The sequence below is a fragment of the Sinohyriopsis cumingii genome, chromosome 3, assembly GCF_028554795.1.
Source record: "Sinohyriopsis cumingii isolate HCF-2022 chromosome 3, ASM2855479v2, whole genome shotgun sequence".
NCBI classification, from domain to species: domain Eukaryota; kingdom Metazoa; phylum Mollusca; class Bivalvia; order Unionida; family Unionidae; genus Sinohyriopsis; species Sinohyriopsis cumingii.
The window spans coordinates 18,510,078-18,529,341 of NC_142963.1; the positions used below are offsets into that span (position 1 = coordinate 18,510,078).

Here is a 19,264-nt window from a genome sequence, read left to right on the forward strand (position 1 = left end):
TCACTGACATAGGTATCAGAGAATTAATGGGAAACCAATCCAATTAAATTGTACCATAGCAATCAGGTATACCGTATAACGTTGTCCAACTTCCAAACCATCATGCCCAGCTACATAACATGGTTTTAAAAAATGGTTCACTTATAACCATGCAAGAGAACCTGCTAAACTAAGCCGAACATGTAAGGATATAAGATTGTCCTAAGCCCAGACACACAGGCACCGCCGTACGAAGTGGCAATATTTGGATTCCTAAAGGAGGAACTAACCGTAGGGTCCACTAATCTGACATCAAAATTAGTAAGAATACAAGGTAGTCAAATCTCCAGATCACCATAGCCAACCGCACAATGCAGTAATGTGTTATTAATAAACGCGAGATAAAATTAAAAACAAATGCACCAATAAACCCAAAACACCAGGCCCAGCCACACAAGGTGGCAATGATTGAAGTGATAAAAACGTTCATGCTACCACTTAGCATAAAGGTGCAAATGATTAAATTAATTAAACAAAATATAATTAAATCCATGCCAACCTTTCCTCTCTGAGTGTTAGTTTACTAGTCCATCCGCCGACTGTAAGACCCTGTCGTTTTAAACTTAAGGTGCCAGATGGCAAATTTTGGCAAACATGTTGGAACAGCTCGAGTATTCCGTTGGCGTAGGGACAATCCTACCCCTTTTTTTTGTTAGCAAGTGTAGGGGATATTAGTCACTTTATGGGTCGCGTTGCATTGTAAAGTACGGAGTATAGGACAGTAATCAAAAATAGGCAATTTGATAGTATTTTAAAATAAATTATCATAGGATTTCCAGTAGACCCCTATAAATACTGCAGCATGTTAAAGCCTGTATATTGATTGAAGAGAGAAGCTGAAGTACACAGTAAACATGTCATGAAAAATCGATGACATATAACACAGGGGCAGAACCTAATTCCGTTTCGCGTCTTTCTGCTGTGGACGAACATGTGAAATATTTGTATAAATAAAATTGTTGGATCTTTAAACAATAACTTAGATTTGTATGGCTTTGACCTTTGACCCCGTATAGAGCCCAAAAGGGATTGCGCCAAACTTTGATACAGTTTAACATATTGTTGAGACGTGAATATAATAAATACCATGTTTATTGACCCGCCATCAAGTTCTATATTATACAAGAGATGTGGTAATGGTCAATTATATGGACAAATATACTAGGAGGATGACATTATCCCTATGTGCCTTTTTAATGGGTTATGTAATAATAATAATTTGTCATATCTTGAACAAAGCTGGTTTCTTGTTAATCATTTCTCATCGGTTACACCGCTCGGCCAAATAAAATCTGGATTTTCTACAATTCCTTATTCAGCTGGAATATTTATCCTAACAAAATGTTTATACCATTCCTTCTACGAAAAATTCGTATAGTTGGCTGTATGTAACCCGTTGTTTTCCAGGTATGACAAGATAGATCCCCGATATTGTTCTACAATCAATGTTTCCCTGAAATTTTATAACAGTTTTGCGCCGTGCTACACCAATAAAAAGCTGATCATCTCCTTCGTCGCGATTGGCATGATCCACATTTTTCCTATTTGTATCGAATATTTCTCGCCTATCATTGCTTTGTTTTCTTCATGGTATTTTATTAAGCATAGTGTGTTTGTCTTTTGTCTGGGACACATCTGTATGTGAGTAAGAATGACTAATAATGTCATTTATATTGGTTATTCTAGTATGGATTGCGTATGTTTGGTTAACAGCTGTTCACAGACATGTTGTTAATGTCTGTTCTATCCATGTTTAACGGTATAGGTGCCAGACTGAAATTACCTGGCTTATGCAGTGATTTTAAGTCGCCCTTAGCAGCCTGTGCATTCTTAGCATACGTATGCTCGACTTCAACGACTTGAAGTTGTTACTCGTGTTAACAATCATCGACGCGTGATAGTCTGTGCCATCTGCAGGGATAATGGTATTTTTGGGTGGGTTTTCCATTTCAGCTCGTGCCATCTGCAGGAATAACTGTACTTTTGGGTGGGTTCGCCATTTTATTAGTTGAGGAGTTTGCCACTGAAATGTTTATGCCTTTTTGATGACATCTGAGACACTTTAAGTGATAGTTTTTAAATAGTTGTTTCCATTCTTTCCAAATGCACACTGTTGCAAGCTTCATTTAATTCGTTCAGGTCATGAAGTCTGCTTATAACATATTTCATGAAATCATCAAGCACTGTAAGTTTGGCATCAACTTCAGCTTTGAATTTTTCAAAGTTAGATCTGAGATAAGTTTTCCGTTTCTAATTTAGTATTTGTTTCGTAACATACGTCGCTATATAACTGCTCATTTATATTGATGTAACACCGAAATGACTTTAGGGGAAATTATGATGTTCTGCAAAGCCTCAGAATTTGTGTCATAAAAAGTCCTGGAACAACGCCCAAAAGAGTTCTTGGCAATACTGAAAGTTTTTACTCTACATTTCAAAGAATAACTCCCCCGCTCTCTAGAGACCTGTTTAAAAATAGTGTATTTAGCGTTTAATAATTTATTTCAACTTTTGAGTGAAACATTGGAGAGAGAGAGAGAGAGAGAGAACAGAGAATGAAATCTTACTTGATAGCAATTGGAACTATTTCTCCTGGTACAGCCTTCAGGGCTTTTACCGCTAAGGAAATGCTGTTTCTCGTAATGTTAGACACGACGTTTCTAGTAATTTTAAACACGAACAGTGTCCATATATTTTCACGAAGAAACGTATTGGTAAATGTGACAGATTTGTTACCAGCACTCTGATCTGTGATTGAGCAATTTTCTTTCACACCTGGAAAGTCGGTTTCATTTAAGTTTGTATCCTCGGCATCATTAGAGATGAGCATAGAACTACTTGAAATTTGTGTCAAGTACGCTAGAAGTGCCTCATCAGTCGCATTACCAAGAAAGTAGCATCGCCAGCTGTAGTTCAGTGAACTATTGTTGACTGCTGTCATGTTTGTAACTGGATCATGAGATGAACTGGCATTGATAGTGGACGTTTTTCCTGAAAGGTATGGAACTATCGACGTCAAACCACCGTCAATATTAGCCACAAGGCTCGGGAGCCTAAACTCGACATAGATATAGTCTTTTAACCATTTACCACCGGAATAGCTTACGTTGAGGACAACCTTATAGGGCTGTGTATGTGGGGCTACAGATTGAGGTGGAAAAACGAGGACCGATTTGTTTGGGAGAGCGAAGGGAGGATTGTACTTAAGTGTCTCTTCATTGTTCATGTATATATTCCATTCGTACACTGCAGTTTCGTTTTTACACACAGATGTTTTTTCCACTAAAGCCGCCACCTATTTTAAGAAAATATAAACAATTAACATGTGTAGTGGTAATTCGTGTTTTAATTACATTTGTCTTGTTTGTTTTTTCTTGGCTGTTGAGAATCCTATCAATTATTAATAGTATTGTATCGTGATTTATCTGTAATCAAACTTGCTAAATACAGAATAAGAAAAAATAAAAGACATCACTATAACAGTATTGTTGGAAGAACCCATCAGTCTTACACGTGAAATAGCAAGCACATATTAAAGGAATTCGCTCAAAGATCTCGGAAATTTATCTGATTTGTACTTTTAATAACCCAACGATCGTAAACAAATATTCTAAAATGTTTTTAAAAATAACGTTCTACATCTGCAAGTAAATTTGCATCTATATTTATCTTAATTTAATAACTAAAAGATGGTAATTAGAGCCATTGACAAATCGAGAAATGTTGCAAATTATGCCATAGTTCCAAGAATAGTTTAGCTAAGAAGGAAATGACGGTTACAGTGTCCTAGATTGCACATAGTGACGGAGGCATGCGTATCTATACTAATTTGTGATTGTTGCAGTAACAGTACGGAAAGATAGTCATGTACTCTGCAAACAAGCAAAGCACCTAATATATCCACTGCAAATTGATATACGTGCCATGAATTATTTATGTAAAATGATTAGCTTATTTGTAATGTAGATTAAAATTCTAGATCGTAAAACCACTGAAGACATCGTACTTTACCTCCAATGAGTCGGTCACATATGTCCAAAATGGTTTCTTGATGTTCTTGAACGGTTTGTCGAAAAAATATGGGATAGCAAAACAATCTGTATAGACTTCGACTGTCAGGTTCATGTTCATTGATGACAAATTGTTAAAGCACATCACGTCTATTTTGAGAATGCCACTAGTTGAAAATTTATGCTGAGCGGTGATGTTAGATGTTGCGTCTACCGTACCCACCACGGATTCATTAGTCTCGCCACCAAAGTTGAAGATGCATGTAATATTCGCCAATGGAAGATCATTTTCTGAATCTAAAACAACGCTAATGACGGCTGATCCTGTTGACAACGGAATGTAATCCGACTCGTTCAAAAGATGGATGTTCTCCACTGGATTAAATACAATAACAGGTTCAATTAGAATGTAATTTTCATCGAGACTGCCTGATGATGAACAATTCACTAAGGTTGGATCAATAGAACAATTCGCAATCGACGTATATAACCCGGCTAATCCATATGTAAACGACTTTTGAATCGAGGCTAAAGATGGCGAATTTCCGTCGATGGCAACAGCTGACAGGTTGGTAACATCCAGATTAAACGAAGTTACTGTGAAGTTCCCGTTTCCAAAAAAAACATTGCACGAGATCGGACCCATTGGTACCAATGCAGACCAATCTACTGCTAATTCATAAATCATGGTCTCGTTATAAAAATGATTCGGGTTTGCAATTGTAAAGCTCATATTATTTACAGAATGGACAACTTTCATTTGTATAAATTCTGTGATTGGGTCGAATATATTAATGTAGTTTGAAATCTCAATCTCAAAGTTGTATATCCCCGTTTCTTGTAATGCACAGGATATAGATGAAGCCCGAACTATACCACTGCAATGTTGTGCATGTATCCTTTGCGTGATATTGGAGGCGTTCTTTTGATTAATAACAAAATTAACATCAGATCCGAGACCAAGTGTGAAATCCAGAGTGAAATTGGTGTTGATCTTCGTGTAGCTACATTTACAACAGTTCTGGAATTTCAAATCTTGTATCGGCTCCTCCAATGCAATGACCACAAAATCCGATACATTGTTCAGGGGGTTGGACACGGTGACATTTATCTGATAGAGGCCAGGACGTGGTAGAAGATTGGAATCAAAGAATACCAAATTTGACCCGTTCTTGCCTTCGAAAGTACCAATGTACGAAACATTGAATGTCAGGTTTGATCCTTTTCCAACATAGAGATTAAGTGTAGCATTTGCATCGGGGTAAATAATGGCAACGATGTCCACGTCGGAACCATTTCTGGTGTCAAGACCCTCTATTGCATCACCGAAGTACAAAGTTATGTTATCCGTTGTCAATATCTGATCATTGTGGCAAGTAATGTATACGTCATAGAAATTTGGTACTGTGTATTGGTACTTGTAAGTCCATGGTGAGCTTGTATCGGGAAGGTAGGACAGAGTTGCAATACCGTCTCCTAGGTCGTTAATGCATAACGCTGTGCCTGTCCTGTTTGCAAAATCAACAGTCACTTCTAGTCCATTGTTCACTCCAGTGGTTGCAATAAATGTCGAATTAAATACGGCAGTTGTACCTGTCAAAGTTAAATTAAATATTATATAAAAAAAGAACTGTTAAATGTGTTCATTTCTATAAACAAGATAAATTGACAACGAATCATCTAAAAGGAACTACATTTATATGCAAAACAGATGGATTTTACCTCATTTTGAATATCTACTTTTCATTAATTATCCTCCAAGAATGCATAGTTGTGAAGCAATATAATTTGCCATGATTCAAGTAATAAAACAAAATAACGTAAACAGTTGCCTCTTCTTTGTTTATGGAGATATTTCTTCACGTCATACATGGAACAATGTTGAATTGAAACATAAACAGAAAATAAAAGAAAATGGGGACATATATTGCTAACATTCACGTCTGTAAATTTTGTGGGAATAAAATCAGGCACAAAAAGATACTTTCTGCATCTTCAAATTCAGCCACAATACAATGTTCAGTATGAATGCTAATATTTATACCGAAATCAGGATGAGTAGTTCTTTTGTTTGTAATGTCTAGTATGGCCTCAATCAAAGATTAAAACAGGGTTGTGTACAGTAATGAGATAATTCCTCTCTATATACACTCAAGAATGTTGAAATTGAATAGTGGCCTAATGGACTAGTCGCTAATGAATATTCCTTTGAAATATCATACATCAAATTTTGTTAAATGGGTGATAAAATATGACGATGGCATATCTCGCTCTTGCACAGACAAATTTATGTGAGCTGTCAGGATTGGTCGCTTTTTATCCCATATGTTTGTTTTGTTTATGTGCCAGTGTCTCGTATCTAGTTAGTGCAAAATATCTACGCCGTACGAAGAGATATACCATTGTGAATGAAGGTGCAAATAAGGTTTTTTGTCTGCAGACGAATACTAATTGTACACGTGAACGACACCAAGGACTCGTGTTAATTTGGGAAAAGAATAAAGCTATATTTGAGGCAGACAAAACAAGATAGAGGTAATGTCTTGCCGAATAAAATTCGTACTCATCCCTAGTCATTCCCGCATGTGGGCATAGCAAACCTGGCTGAAAATATAATATAAAACATTAGGCCACTTGTCTCATTTGGGTATGCTCATTGTATTGGTGATATTTGAATTGGTGAATTGTATCAGTTCATCCGTGTACAAGTACTTAATCCCTACACTTCTTGCAACCTGACTTCATCAACACGGATTGGTGGACAGTTTTCCATATATGAGGTTTCACGATGACGAGTATATTAAAACAAAGTCTGCAAATTCTGAGGAAGCCCCAGTGATGGGGGACGGTTTATGTTTGCAATGGCTTGCATATCTATTTTTTAAAACACATCAACAGTTTCGTTAATGGAGAAGGTTTGAATGCAAATGCATAACATGACTTCAGTCAGAATTTATAATGAAATTGTCATGTATTTACTAGCGATTCTGACACTTTTGCTAGCGTTTCGCAAAATACTTTTCAAATCAAACCGTACCGATCTCTCTTTAATTTTACCAAGCCACAATCATTTAACTAAATTGACTACCATCATCACCACGGACTGTGCCACCATGAGGACCATCAGGTGGATAAAACCAAAAGGCAGGAAAAACTGGATGTTTTGCAATAAACGTTATTTACAAACGAATCAATATGTAAATAAATGGAAAGATCTATAGGATATTTTCTAACGATGATGATATTTTCTTGTCCATATTTTATTTCTAAAATTATCGAGGACAACCAATTAGATTAGTTTTTAATTCGCATGCGGAGAAACTATCCAAATTTACAGATAGTATGCTGCAACGTTTGTATGTGTATATTCTGGTAACTCCCGGCACAAGAATTTATCTAATTTTTATAAGTTTAGTTCATGGCTGTAAATATTATAGGATATCTTTAGCTAAATTTTGCATATGTAATCCGAATCTGTCAAAAGCTTAGTACTGAATATGATCGATAAATAAATGCTTGCTTATGTGTTGACAATTATTAATACTAATCCTAATAATAAGACTTAAATGACGCTGACGGCTTTCTCTGTTGCTGACTGGGTATCGAAATTTCGAGAATAATTCTGTAACTTTCCATTGGTTGGGCTCGGTCGCATAAATATGCCTAATTGACTTAAAAAGAGTAGCATATTCAGTCACTTCGGGTCTATTGCAAAATGCAGTCGCGATATGCAGTGTACATTTAGAGAAAACTAAGCAATAAGATTCATTCTGATTTTGGTTTTATTCTCACATATTGTGTTTCCATTGTAAGTCTGCAGACATGTTGTATTCAAGAGAAAAACATTTGTTTGGATTGTTCAGCTGAAATAGAAATTGCTCATTATTTGGACTATAATATTATTCTGGAAATGTTATAAATTATCCAAAGGGATTCTAGACAACGCTATCTTGACAACGTCACGGTTTTCGGAGGACCAGTACGTTGCGGTTTTTTGAAATTAATGAGGAACGTTTAATTCATTTAGGACTTTCTTGGACCTTCATACGGACTTGATTCGATTCACTTCATAATATTGTTTTGTTCCTCTCACATTTAGATTTATAACTTTTATAAATAAATTGTTCGTTGAGTTTTACTAAATACAAAATAATCCTGACAAAATTCTATGAGAGTCCAAATGAATGAAAAGTTTCGTATAAATTTCAAAACCGGAAATGATCTGGTCCGCAAAAAACGGTAACGTTTCAAGATTGCGTTATCCAGAGCTCATTTGAATACTTCACAATAATTCCCAAAATAGTATTATCGTCCAGATAGGAAGTAATTCCTATTTCCACTGAACAGTCCAAGCTATGTTTTTCCTCTCAAAAATAGCTAAATGCACCATAAAATATGTTTTAAGACTTGCAACAGGAAAACAAAAAATGAGAATGGCTCCATCAATAGTAACATATCTAATTGCTCACGTCTCTCCTCATATAAACGTTTTATTACGACCTTATTTCACACGATTCCCCACTTGACAGATCCTATTATATATCCGAAACTGTCCATTCATGTGACCTAGCCCAACTGCCCATGAATTGCTGAATTCTTCGAAAACAGGACAAACCCCATCAGCCAATGAGAAATGTATCGATATTATCGACAATCTGTACAATATACGGCAATGAATAAAAGTTACAAAAATCTGATAAAATCATGCACAGTAAGATATACGTTATGGATACGAATAAAACGTATTAAATTAGAAATTATTTTGATTGAAAATAAAATTTAATCACACTGTTTTGTCAAGATTTTTAGATGATATCTTAATGATCTAAAACGATTCAGAAGAACTAATGTATTAATCAACCTAAATAACATTTCTCTCATAATTTGATTTATATACGCTACATGAAGATATATCATTCTTAGACGTAAAAGTGAGATATTATGAAAAATTATAACGGTATTATCAATACAAATGTTCATGTCAAAGAAACAAATAAGCCCCAGGATGTGGAATATTCTACTTGTTAGCCCAATTCATCAAGACAAGATTTAACATTATAGCAGGGCGACACGATGCTAACGCATCGCTTCAGACGACTTTCAGTTACAAATTTCTTTGAATGAATGAAAAACATATTTCCAATGCTGGGATTACGGTTAGCATTAAACTATGTATTCTTTGAATAAACCCTGTTATCATATAAAAGCTGTTTTAAGCATAGTAGAATGTCTGAAAGAGAGCACTATAATTCCTTTTATAAGACAATATAATCTTGGTCTTACAATGAACTCCTCACTATCTCAAAACAAAGCCTAAAAACGCTTTTTAAAAGCCTGCCAATTCGTGCTTATAGAAAATCTAGCAATTTGCAATAATTTTAAACCAGAATTAAAACAATTTTTTACCCTTTAATATATGACTATAATTGGTATAGTAAGAGAAGCAGAGTGCAATATTATATGAGATTCTGGTAGAATAAAGAAAACTGGATAGAACAAAACTTCTTATCCGAATTCCTGGTTTCATTGAAAAGACACAGATATACCAAAATTAGTGAAATCATTTTACAAGTTGTAGAGATTTTATATGTTTATTTATGAATGTGATTGCTTGTATCTCTATACAGATTAATTCTAATTATCATATAATTGGTACACTTCAGATATAGTGTTTAATATTTTTGTTATGTCAACACGTTAACATATCACTTTATTTGAATCTGATTGATCCGATAAGCCTTTGAAATTCTTGCGCAGTAGTATTATTTGTGAACACGGGAATTTGTCTTATCACGCCTTCTCGAACTTGTTAATATTATTATCGACATTTGGTGGCTATTTTTCGAATAAATTATCCACGGGGCATAAGGATGAAAGGCTACGTCTGACGAAATATAGCCACTTTATGATACATGGGCTGGTTACAAATACAACTACGAGTATCGGTCAATGACTAGAGGATTGGGTAGGAGTGTCTCATACACTCCACTCAATGACAGGTGCAGATTAAATTTTAATTTTATAAAAGTAATAAAAGTACATACATGCATATCTGTTTAAAAATAATATAGATAAAAATCTGTGTTTCAAGTGAAAGAATGGTATCCTTTAAGTCGAAAAACAGATAAAGGGTCCTAATGTTTCATATTATGTTGCGGAAATTAATTATATGGCAAAGTGCTGACCATATTGGTTGGATTTACCTCTTTTCTGCAAATGATACAGCATGTTATCTGTACGTTTGGTGCATATTACAAAACGAAACATTTATTACTCAGACGCTATCAATAGGCAACTAGAGAACCTGATTATATTACAGCAAAGTTATAACACAGATGAAAAAGTGTAGTTGCACAAAATGCTGCTGGTAATGATAACAATAGTATATGGGGACAAAATCAGGCAATATGGGTTTATATAGGGAAAATGGCGGAACCATTATAAGACAAAACAGGAATTTAACAAACGAATGGCACTTGGGGACATAAGGGAAATGTATCATGGTGGGACCATTCAGGGACATGGGAATTTAACATGCGTGGCGTAGATGTCAACAGTGTTACAAGTGGCTGACGTCAATCAGGCGGGAACGTAGTAACAGTGTTTGAACGGACCTAAATACGTGCTACTCTGGTTAGGTAGGGACGATTGAGCCGCAGATCATTTGATATAAGGAAAATAGCAGAACAAATATCTAGCATCAAGGAAATTTAAAGACTTTACAAATTTTTGAGTTCTATGAAAGTGACTAGGGCAACTCCAGCCTCAAATGAAAATGAACAGGACCACTCTAGCCTCAAATGAAAAATGAACAAGGACATGCTACCTCAAATAGAAAATAAATAGGAATTGAACAATCTGAATGGTACTTGGGAGGTCAAACAAGAATTGAATATGGGTGACGTCACTGGTCTGATAGGGACAAAATGGTTTTTTCGCAAAATTAAAATATTATATCTTTTCTAGGCAAGTGAGAAATGGAAAAACCTAGTATCTATTTGTAGCTACAACTTTTGGTAATTCCTATTGCAAAATCCTAGTTTCATTTTTAGCCGTAACTTGTTGGGGGGAGGGGGAACAAATATATATTTATAGCCTAAAAACGAAACAGTCTTACAAGTGGATTAACTCAACTGGGCGGTGATTGAGTAATGGTGTTTGAGTTACCTCAATACGCGCTATTGATGGTAGGTACGTGACATGTTTTTATAGGGACAAACAAAACATACAAATACATAAACAAACAAAGAAATGCATACAATATCCAAACTTTCTGGTGTAGACCACACACACACACACACACACACACACACAATAACACAATACAGCACGCCCTTTATTAACTTAGAGCGTAAGAGGAGGAGATACAATCTCACAAACATACTCTGACACACCAACTATACCATCCAACATTCCAATACCATCCAATACCCCTTATACACACAAAAACGTCCTGTGTTAGCTTAGAGTGTCAGAGAAGGAGACGAAAGCGAACAAAACCTACTATCCCTTACACAACAAAAATTACACCACTATATTATCCATCATCCCAATAACATTCAACACCCCTTGCATACACACACACACGCACGCACACACACACACACCAACAACTACCTATAAAACATACAGATAATTGGGGGCAAAAAGCAGATCTTTACGAGGCATTGTAATGGCCCTTGAAAAGTGCTTTGGGGTTTGTTCACACCATAGAGTTATTATTCGAAGCATCGTACTGGTCGTCTCTTCCTCAAATGTGATCTGACAACTCTGCCGTATATCAAGACTCTTTTAGGCAACCTTGCCTCTTTTCCAACTTGTCATATATGTCACCTTCTTGATAACCCGTGATGATTTTGCATACATGGGATAGTCCGGGCTCAAAAACATCATTGAAATGAGCGCAGGCGACTCCACGCGTTAGTCCACGTCTTGTCTTTAAAACAGGTGAAATCAATGAGGTGAGGCGAGGGAATTTATAATTTAAGAGCAGATCAAAACGGATTGAAATATGTCACCAACCCAAACACGCGTTACAAAATTCAGTCACAGCGAGGAGCTCTCTTCAAATCGGAAGAGAGCTACATGTAACATCACATACCCTATATCAGAGAACAGTGAATCAATGAAACATAGTTGAAGCATGACTGAAACTAAGAAGACGATGTATTGGGGTGCACCTGCTACCAAAGTAACCACGGTCCTGCTTCCAGAAGAGAATGATTTTAATTGTGATTTAGTGGATTTTTTTTCTCTTCGCAAGTCGTTATACCAGTACCAGTAGCTTCGTCGTCTTCTGCTTCCTTACCTCCAGTAGAGGATTTTAGACAGAGGCAGAAAGAAGAATGGGATACATTTTCAAAACAGCAGGAGGAAGTAGAACAAGCCTTTCCCATTCCACAGCAACAGCAAGAAGAAGAGGAAAGAAAGAAACTTGAGGAAGAAGAAGAAAATAGAGAAAGTTCGAAGGGAAGAAGATGTACAGTGAAACCCAAACGGTGACGGTAGTATTAGACAGTTTTGCAGAGATAAGGATATCTGAGACAAATGTATCAGACTTCTTTAACTCAAGACAAGAGAAAATACCTCCCCTATCCAAACATTCCAACCCAGTCATCACTTCCTTTACTCTGATTGCTCCTGAGATACCAGGAGCAGTGATCTCTACCAAATAATCGACAGTAGCAAGGGAAGAAGTAGGACATGTCCGTAGCAGATAAAGCTCATTTACTCCCGTTCATGAGTTTGTTAAAAACAAAAAAAGGACTCAACAGTCTTTTTCTGGGCCACTTACATCTCTAGAAAAAGAGTGACAACTCAAATTATGCCAAATCAAGTAAAACTTAAAACTGTTTATTGAATGATGATACTGTACGTGCGTGAGTGTAGCACCAATTATAAACTTCAAAACCAAGAGCCATTTATGTTTTTGTTTCTTGTATAATCTCTCCTTTTAGAGGTTAGAACGAAATTGTACTACACGTTTTGGAAAAAGTTACAAGACAAACGGAACAGTTCACGTAATTACTGTGAATACTGGTCACACTTTTTGAGAGTTTTCCTGAAATAGGATCAGATCTCATTAGGATTTCAATCAAACGTATTATGAGAGAGAGAGAGAGACAGAAAGAGGAATATGTTATTCCCACTTTTAAGAATTTCATAATATTTGTTGTGACGGTATATTTGCCTTAAGAAAGTTTCAAATAGACACTCATTCCACTGGAAAAAAGTCATATCCATAGGGAAATGTCCACCATTTTCAAATATCTCAAGAGTGAACTAAAGACAAATGTTCACACAGAATCGTACAACCATACATTCCGTGCTGGATTTGACACTAAAACGGACACAGTTTTCATGGGATCGTCCATTGTATGATTGTTCGTGCGTTATTTTTTTCTTTTTAGAAACCTTTCTTTCTAAATCGCCAAGACGTGAGACACAGAAAAACACGCTGCTAAAGAAAATTCGAATCGAACGCATTACGAAAATTATTCTAACCAAAGAAATCGTTTATAATGAGTGACCCATTGTTTGTTCTAAGGTTGTGTGACCAAATATTGCCCAGGCGCTAGCGTTTGCAGGGCTGACATACCATTTAGAGTGTCACTTTGAATCCATATGTGTTGTATTGTAAACAAATTTCTTAAAATACTATATACTCTCACTTGGACATTTTGAAATTTACATAGTTACATTCACATAGGTAGAGAGAAAATGGCTACAGTATTTATTGGTAGCTTTTTTCCCCCTAGCTATTGAGTTAGTTACTTCTTTGAAGTAAAGAAACTAAAGTACCGTGAACATCAAGTATGATGACCCAATCCACCTGTCCATTGATGCATATATTTCCATCAAAAGAAATATGACCTCTACAAAACATAGATATAAGGCAAACATGATTAGAAAGAACACAAAGACAGCAAACTGTACAAAAAATGGGATGTTTTCTTTCACGTAAGTGTAATTTAAGAGTTTCAATCCCCTTTCCAAAGAAACTTTGTACCTTTTTTAATAGCTTAAAAAAAGAAAACTGAAAAAACCTAAGCACTTTGCTGTAGATATTTTCATTGACAGCAACAGACTAAACAATACAAATACCGCTACAACCACATAAAGCCTTAAACAGTCTATAAAAAGAAATACATAAAAAACAATTATAGTTTAACTATGACTAACCATCAGAACCCAATATAAGAAATGTAATGGCATGTGTAGAAATGACTCTCACTTTGAGAAGGAATGCAGATGTAATATGTCATTTATAAACAACTTAAACAAAAATATTAATAAACAGAGAGAAACTTCAAATCCAAATTCTTTTTTCAAAATTGTTTCTGATTTTTTTATTATTTTTTTATTTTAAGGAACATACCTAAGCATTAAAATGGGTAAAAGGGAAAATACACATAAAAATTCTTTATTATTCTGAAAATAGAGGGAATGTTTCTAAAGTTCTAAACCAGCGATGTGAAGCAATCAGGACCGTTCCTGAGCTCTCCTTCCCACTAATGACAGCCAACCGTTCAACTGTAAGGGACCTTTATGGACCCACAGATTGATGCCAAACTATCAGGGTTCCTTGAACCCATAAAGCCTGGGGGATGTGGCACCATTCCCTTCCCCAGGAACAACTAGTAGGCTGCGGCGCAGTCAGAAAAAAAGTGGCACATGCACAATTGTGCGCACGCCACTATAATTAAACTCAACAACAAAAAGCTGCCATCCCCGTCTTGAAAACAGCAAAGAAGGCGCTAGCACCTCAACCTCTGTTGCGCTCGAGGCACGTCAACATGACCTTACCACGAATGCTGATATTTTTTCGACATTGTCGTTGCGAAAATAATTCCTTGATTCATGATATTTATGCTACTTAGCGAATACATTCAGAGATCTTATCGTTTCTTTCTTAGTTCTCCAGTTCTTAGTTCAGCCATAAAGAACAAATTCATCCGATATTGTCATTCACGCCGGATCCAAGTTAGAATCACCACGCCATCTAAAGAAACTGTGATACGTTTGTGATTTATCTTGTCTGTTTTATCTCATCTTTAGTTAGCATTGTTGTCGATCTTAACACAAAAATCAGTGAAATCTTTAAACACCTCAATACCCGTGTTGTTTACCCGAAGCCCCTCTGCCACTCAAATAAAAAGGTTTATGACATGAAACTGTGTCGCTTACCGGTTGTACGGTTGATAATTTTTCGACATTGTCGCTGCGAAAATAATTCCCTGATGCATGACATCTATCATACTTAGCGAATACATTCAGAGATCTTATTTCTTTCTTAGTTCTCCAGTACTTAGTTCAGCCATAAAGAACAAATTCACCCGATATTGTCATTTTTCGGTATGCACGCTCAGTTAGTTTTAACATAGGAAATTTATCGAGATTTGGTAGGTGTTTCTAGCGATGTGAAATGAATCCGTGGCATCTCTAAACGTAATGGTCTGACATATATTAATTATCCATAACAAGTTAAAAATTGCTCAAGCGGGCTCTGAGTCTCTTACGTGAGCGTAGTGATGTTTCGTTGACGCTTTAGGAATATAATGCCCCGAAGAGATCTTTCGTCAGTTTGACAGTGGTTTACAAATAAGAAATTCGTTTTCATCTTGGTCAATAACAAGCCTATTACTCACACGTTGACAATCCGGCGATGCTCCCGTGGTAAATTTACGAATGAGTCTCCGTCAGATGTCATAAGCGTCTAAAACTTGTATGCGCGTCGCCTCTTTCGATGTGTCAGAAGACCAGACTTGTCTACCATGTCAGTATTTACAAAAATCAGGATAAACTTATTGTCGTGATAATGACTGAACATTTCATCAGGCTTTAACACATCATCTTCAAGTTTAGCACCATCTTGCTTTATACTGAGATATCGTCGCGCGTCGATGCTCTGTTAAACAGCTACTACGAGCTGCGCCCTCAACATGCTCAGTAACACGTCTGCCCACACAATTCATTTTACCAGTTCTCAATGGGATAAACGCATCAAGCTTAGATCCATCATCGAATAAACTGCATATACAACCGAATTTGCATTGTTGTAGTAAACACAAGTACAAAACGCCCAACAACCCAGGTTAAGAACACGTTTGCCTTCTTCACGTATTGTTTCATTTTATCTCTGATCACCCACTCACCGCTGATGCTGTCATAGGTATCAAATCTAATTCTGAGAAAAGTATTTATTGTTGAACAGCAGTAGATCTACAAAACAACGAGCCCGCATATCTTTCATACGGGCCTCATGAATAATACCATGTTCCTGCTCAACCATCCATGTGGTATATGCGTAAGAAACGTCATCAACCTCAGACTAGTCACCTACGTCATGAAAATATTGATGCAGGTCTCAAAATTTATTTGAAAACTCATTTGAAATCTATATCGCATTAGGAATGTCCTTATTAAGATAAAAACAGGTTCAACAACAGCTTCGATCTACGCCAATCGCTGTAATTCTTGATCTGTGATAGATTTTTTTATTTTCTAAACTCGAAAATTTGTTAATTTTCAAATAAAGATTTTCTAAATCCAGATTTGTTTTCAACCATGAGAATCAAATCCCGTTAAGCTGAAGATATGTATTTTGATGTATGTATGTATGTATGTATGTATGTATGTATGTATGTATGCATGCATGTACATATGTGTGTGTATGTATGTATGTATGTATGTATGTATGTATGTATGTATGTATGTATGTATGTATGTATGTAAAAGCTGATGTAGCTTAAAACTTAGGTACCAAAGCTTTCTTCGATGTGTGCGACCACCGTATACGGCACATAATGTACTTTTTCCCGCACACCCACGCCACACTTCTTTTATGGCACATGACTGCCACCTTGAAAGACACGATCAGCATGTACCCAGCAATATTTGCCAACACACCGCTATCCGCATCGAATTTTAAATTCAGATTGACCTGTAGTGTCTGATTGATCAAAGACCTCTGACGTTGAGATCAAATCTTCCACATGATTTTGAAAGTTGCCCCCAGCGCCCTTGCTGCTCATACATTTGCCTCTTCCGATCCGTTTGAAGCAGTTTTTGACATTATGGTTTCAGAGTCTTAAGCACAATTTTCTCACTTTTTCTACATGAACGACCAAAGTTATCCAAAGATTTGTTTAATATGACGCACCATATGTGATTGTTATTCTTATATAATCAAACAATAATGTTAAAAATAAATGTATGCATTGCAAGCAAAATTGTCTTTGTTCACAAGTGTTGTTACCTAATTTTGCCATCGAAGTTGGGCGTTTAAACCCTAAGTCAAACATTTGTACTTTACAGAGCCGTATAGAGATAACTAGATCGTTTTAGGATATCTGTCTATTTTTGTTATTTGTGAATCAAATTTGAATGGGCCATAGAAGTTTCGAAGAAAATATCTAAAAGAATATACAAGTTCTATTTTATTTTAAATCTGCAATTATATAAACCCAAAACATTTCCTGCGATTCAATCGTCATTGAATATGGGCTCGATCTTATCGCAAATTTCTAATCACTCTTCGAGCAAGAATCTAAAGAAATCACACTTTTAACTGAATTATGTATATCATTCAAATCCATTCATATCAGATAAGATGCATCGTGCAGTCTTTACTGCGACCTCCGCTATGTCAAAAGGAGCATCATGTAGAATTCATGATACATTATGTCAGAAGCAATACAACTTATACATCTGTTTTTGCGAAATGAAATTAAGCGGTGGAAAAATGAAATTTATATCATAGCAATGTAATGCTGTCATATGCAATTAAGGCTTTCATCTTACATTTTAAAAGAAAATTTGGATAAAATATAAAGCATGGAGAATTTGTCTCTGCTATTAGTACATACCCTTATATGCCAAAAGGAAAATGAGATATAGCGCCTCTAAAGTCAGCAACTTTTCGTGCAGCATCGTTGACAGCTCTCCTTCTACGACTCCAATAGAAGCAGGAATATTACCACTCTAAATCCAACAGACATCAATAACAGTTACACATTTATGACAATGTCACGTGTTTGTACATACAACTGAATCTGCTTCCAAACCATCTAAATCCATAGATGAGCATGACAGAACTTAAATAGCATGTATATTTAATGCTCTGTTAGCTAATGAATCGAATGTCTGCATCATGATTGGCCAGTTAGAAAAGTAGCTCGCTACAGTGGTAGACCCGATTGTTTGGGGTCCCAACATCGCAATTATGATGTATGGTTTCATGGCTTTGGATTCTGGTTGAAATTGCGTATTAACAGTAGATTCCGGTGTTATAAGCTCCTTAAGACTCTACATGAGCTTTATTTGCCTACCGTGACACCCAACTTAAACTTAAAATAATGCACAATACGGCTGCTATACCTATTGGTGTTGGCGAATTCTTTTTTTTTTTTTTTTTTGCTTGTTTGGTTTTTGTTGTTGTTTTTTATGTTTTTTTATGTTTTCTTATTTTTGCTCTTGTCAATGTGAAAAGAAATTAATTACAAGCAAATTTAACAGAGACTCCCGTGCAGCAATCAATGATTATCTGAAATATTTTCAAACTATTTTTCCCTCTACGTAGCCTGTTAATGTATTGTATGAATCATTCAAAACAATAAATAATATTTATTGGCTCCTCTGGAGGATCTTTGTGCAAAAGACCATACGGAAGCCAAATGTCAAGGTAAATACATTTAAGAGGTACAGTCAAATATATATATATATATATATATATATATATATATATATATATATATATATATATATATATATATATCATCCACTGACAGGAAAATACGTGTGTGCATATAGGCGTCGTATATATTATTTCCAAAGCGTCTGAATCTTTGCTTGACCTCATTGCAGGACATGAAATCGTCACCTTCATCCTCTTGACCAAGTTCCTGCTAAGTCTCAAAAGTTTTGGAATCATGTACATTCCTAGGCCGATACCATTGTTTGTGTATGGTTATTACAGAGTTTTGTACATTTAAAGAAATGTCGTAACGTTTAGCTTTAGAATTTGCTGCAGTGACTGTCCTTCTTCACTTCCCTTGAAACTAGTATGTCATGGTAACCAAACCTGAATCACAACACTTTTAAACGTTCTGCACAGTAGATGTTACTTTGCGTATTATTTTCTTATCTTTCTGCCTAATGGTCATTCCAGTTGTATATTTACCTCTTTCCATTGCCAGACCTAATGGTCATTCCAG

General features: G+C 35.9%; 1 protein-coding gene across 2 annotated transcripts in view; it reads right to left on the reverse strand.

The window, feature by feature from the left end:
• Window positions 1-18,043, reverse strand: part of LOC149802497 (uncharacterized) — a 154,314-nt gene extending 136,271 nt beyond the window's left edge. For both annotated transcript variants that reach the window (XM_089951742.1, XM_089951741.1), the window contains exons 1-3: window positions 17,918-18,043; window positions 4,051-5,642; window positions 2,607-3,334 (exon numbers count right to left, since the gene is read on the reverse strand). In XM_089951742.1, coding sequence (XP_089807868.1) covers window positions 2,607-3,334; window positions 4,051-5,642; window positions 17,918-17,981 — 2,384 coding nt within the window. In that variant the 5' untranslated portion in view covers window positions 17,982-18,043. The remainder of the gene's footprint in view (window positions 1-2,606; window positions 3,335-4,050; window positions 5,643-17,917) is intronic.
• Between the last annotated feature and the right edge of the window lie 1,221 nt (window positions 18,044-19,264).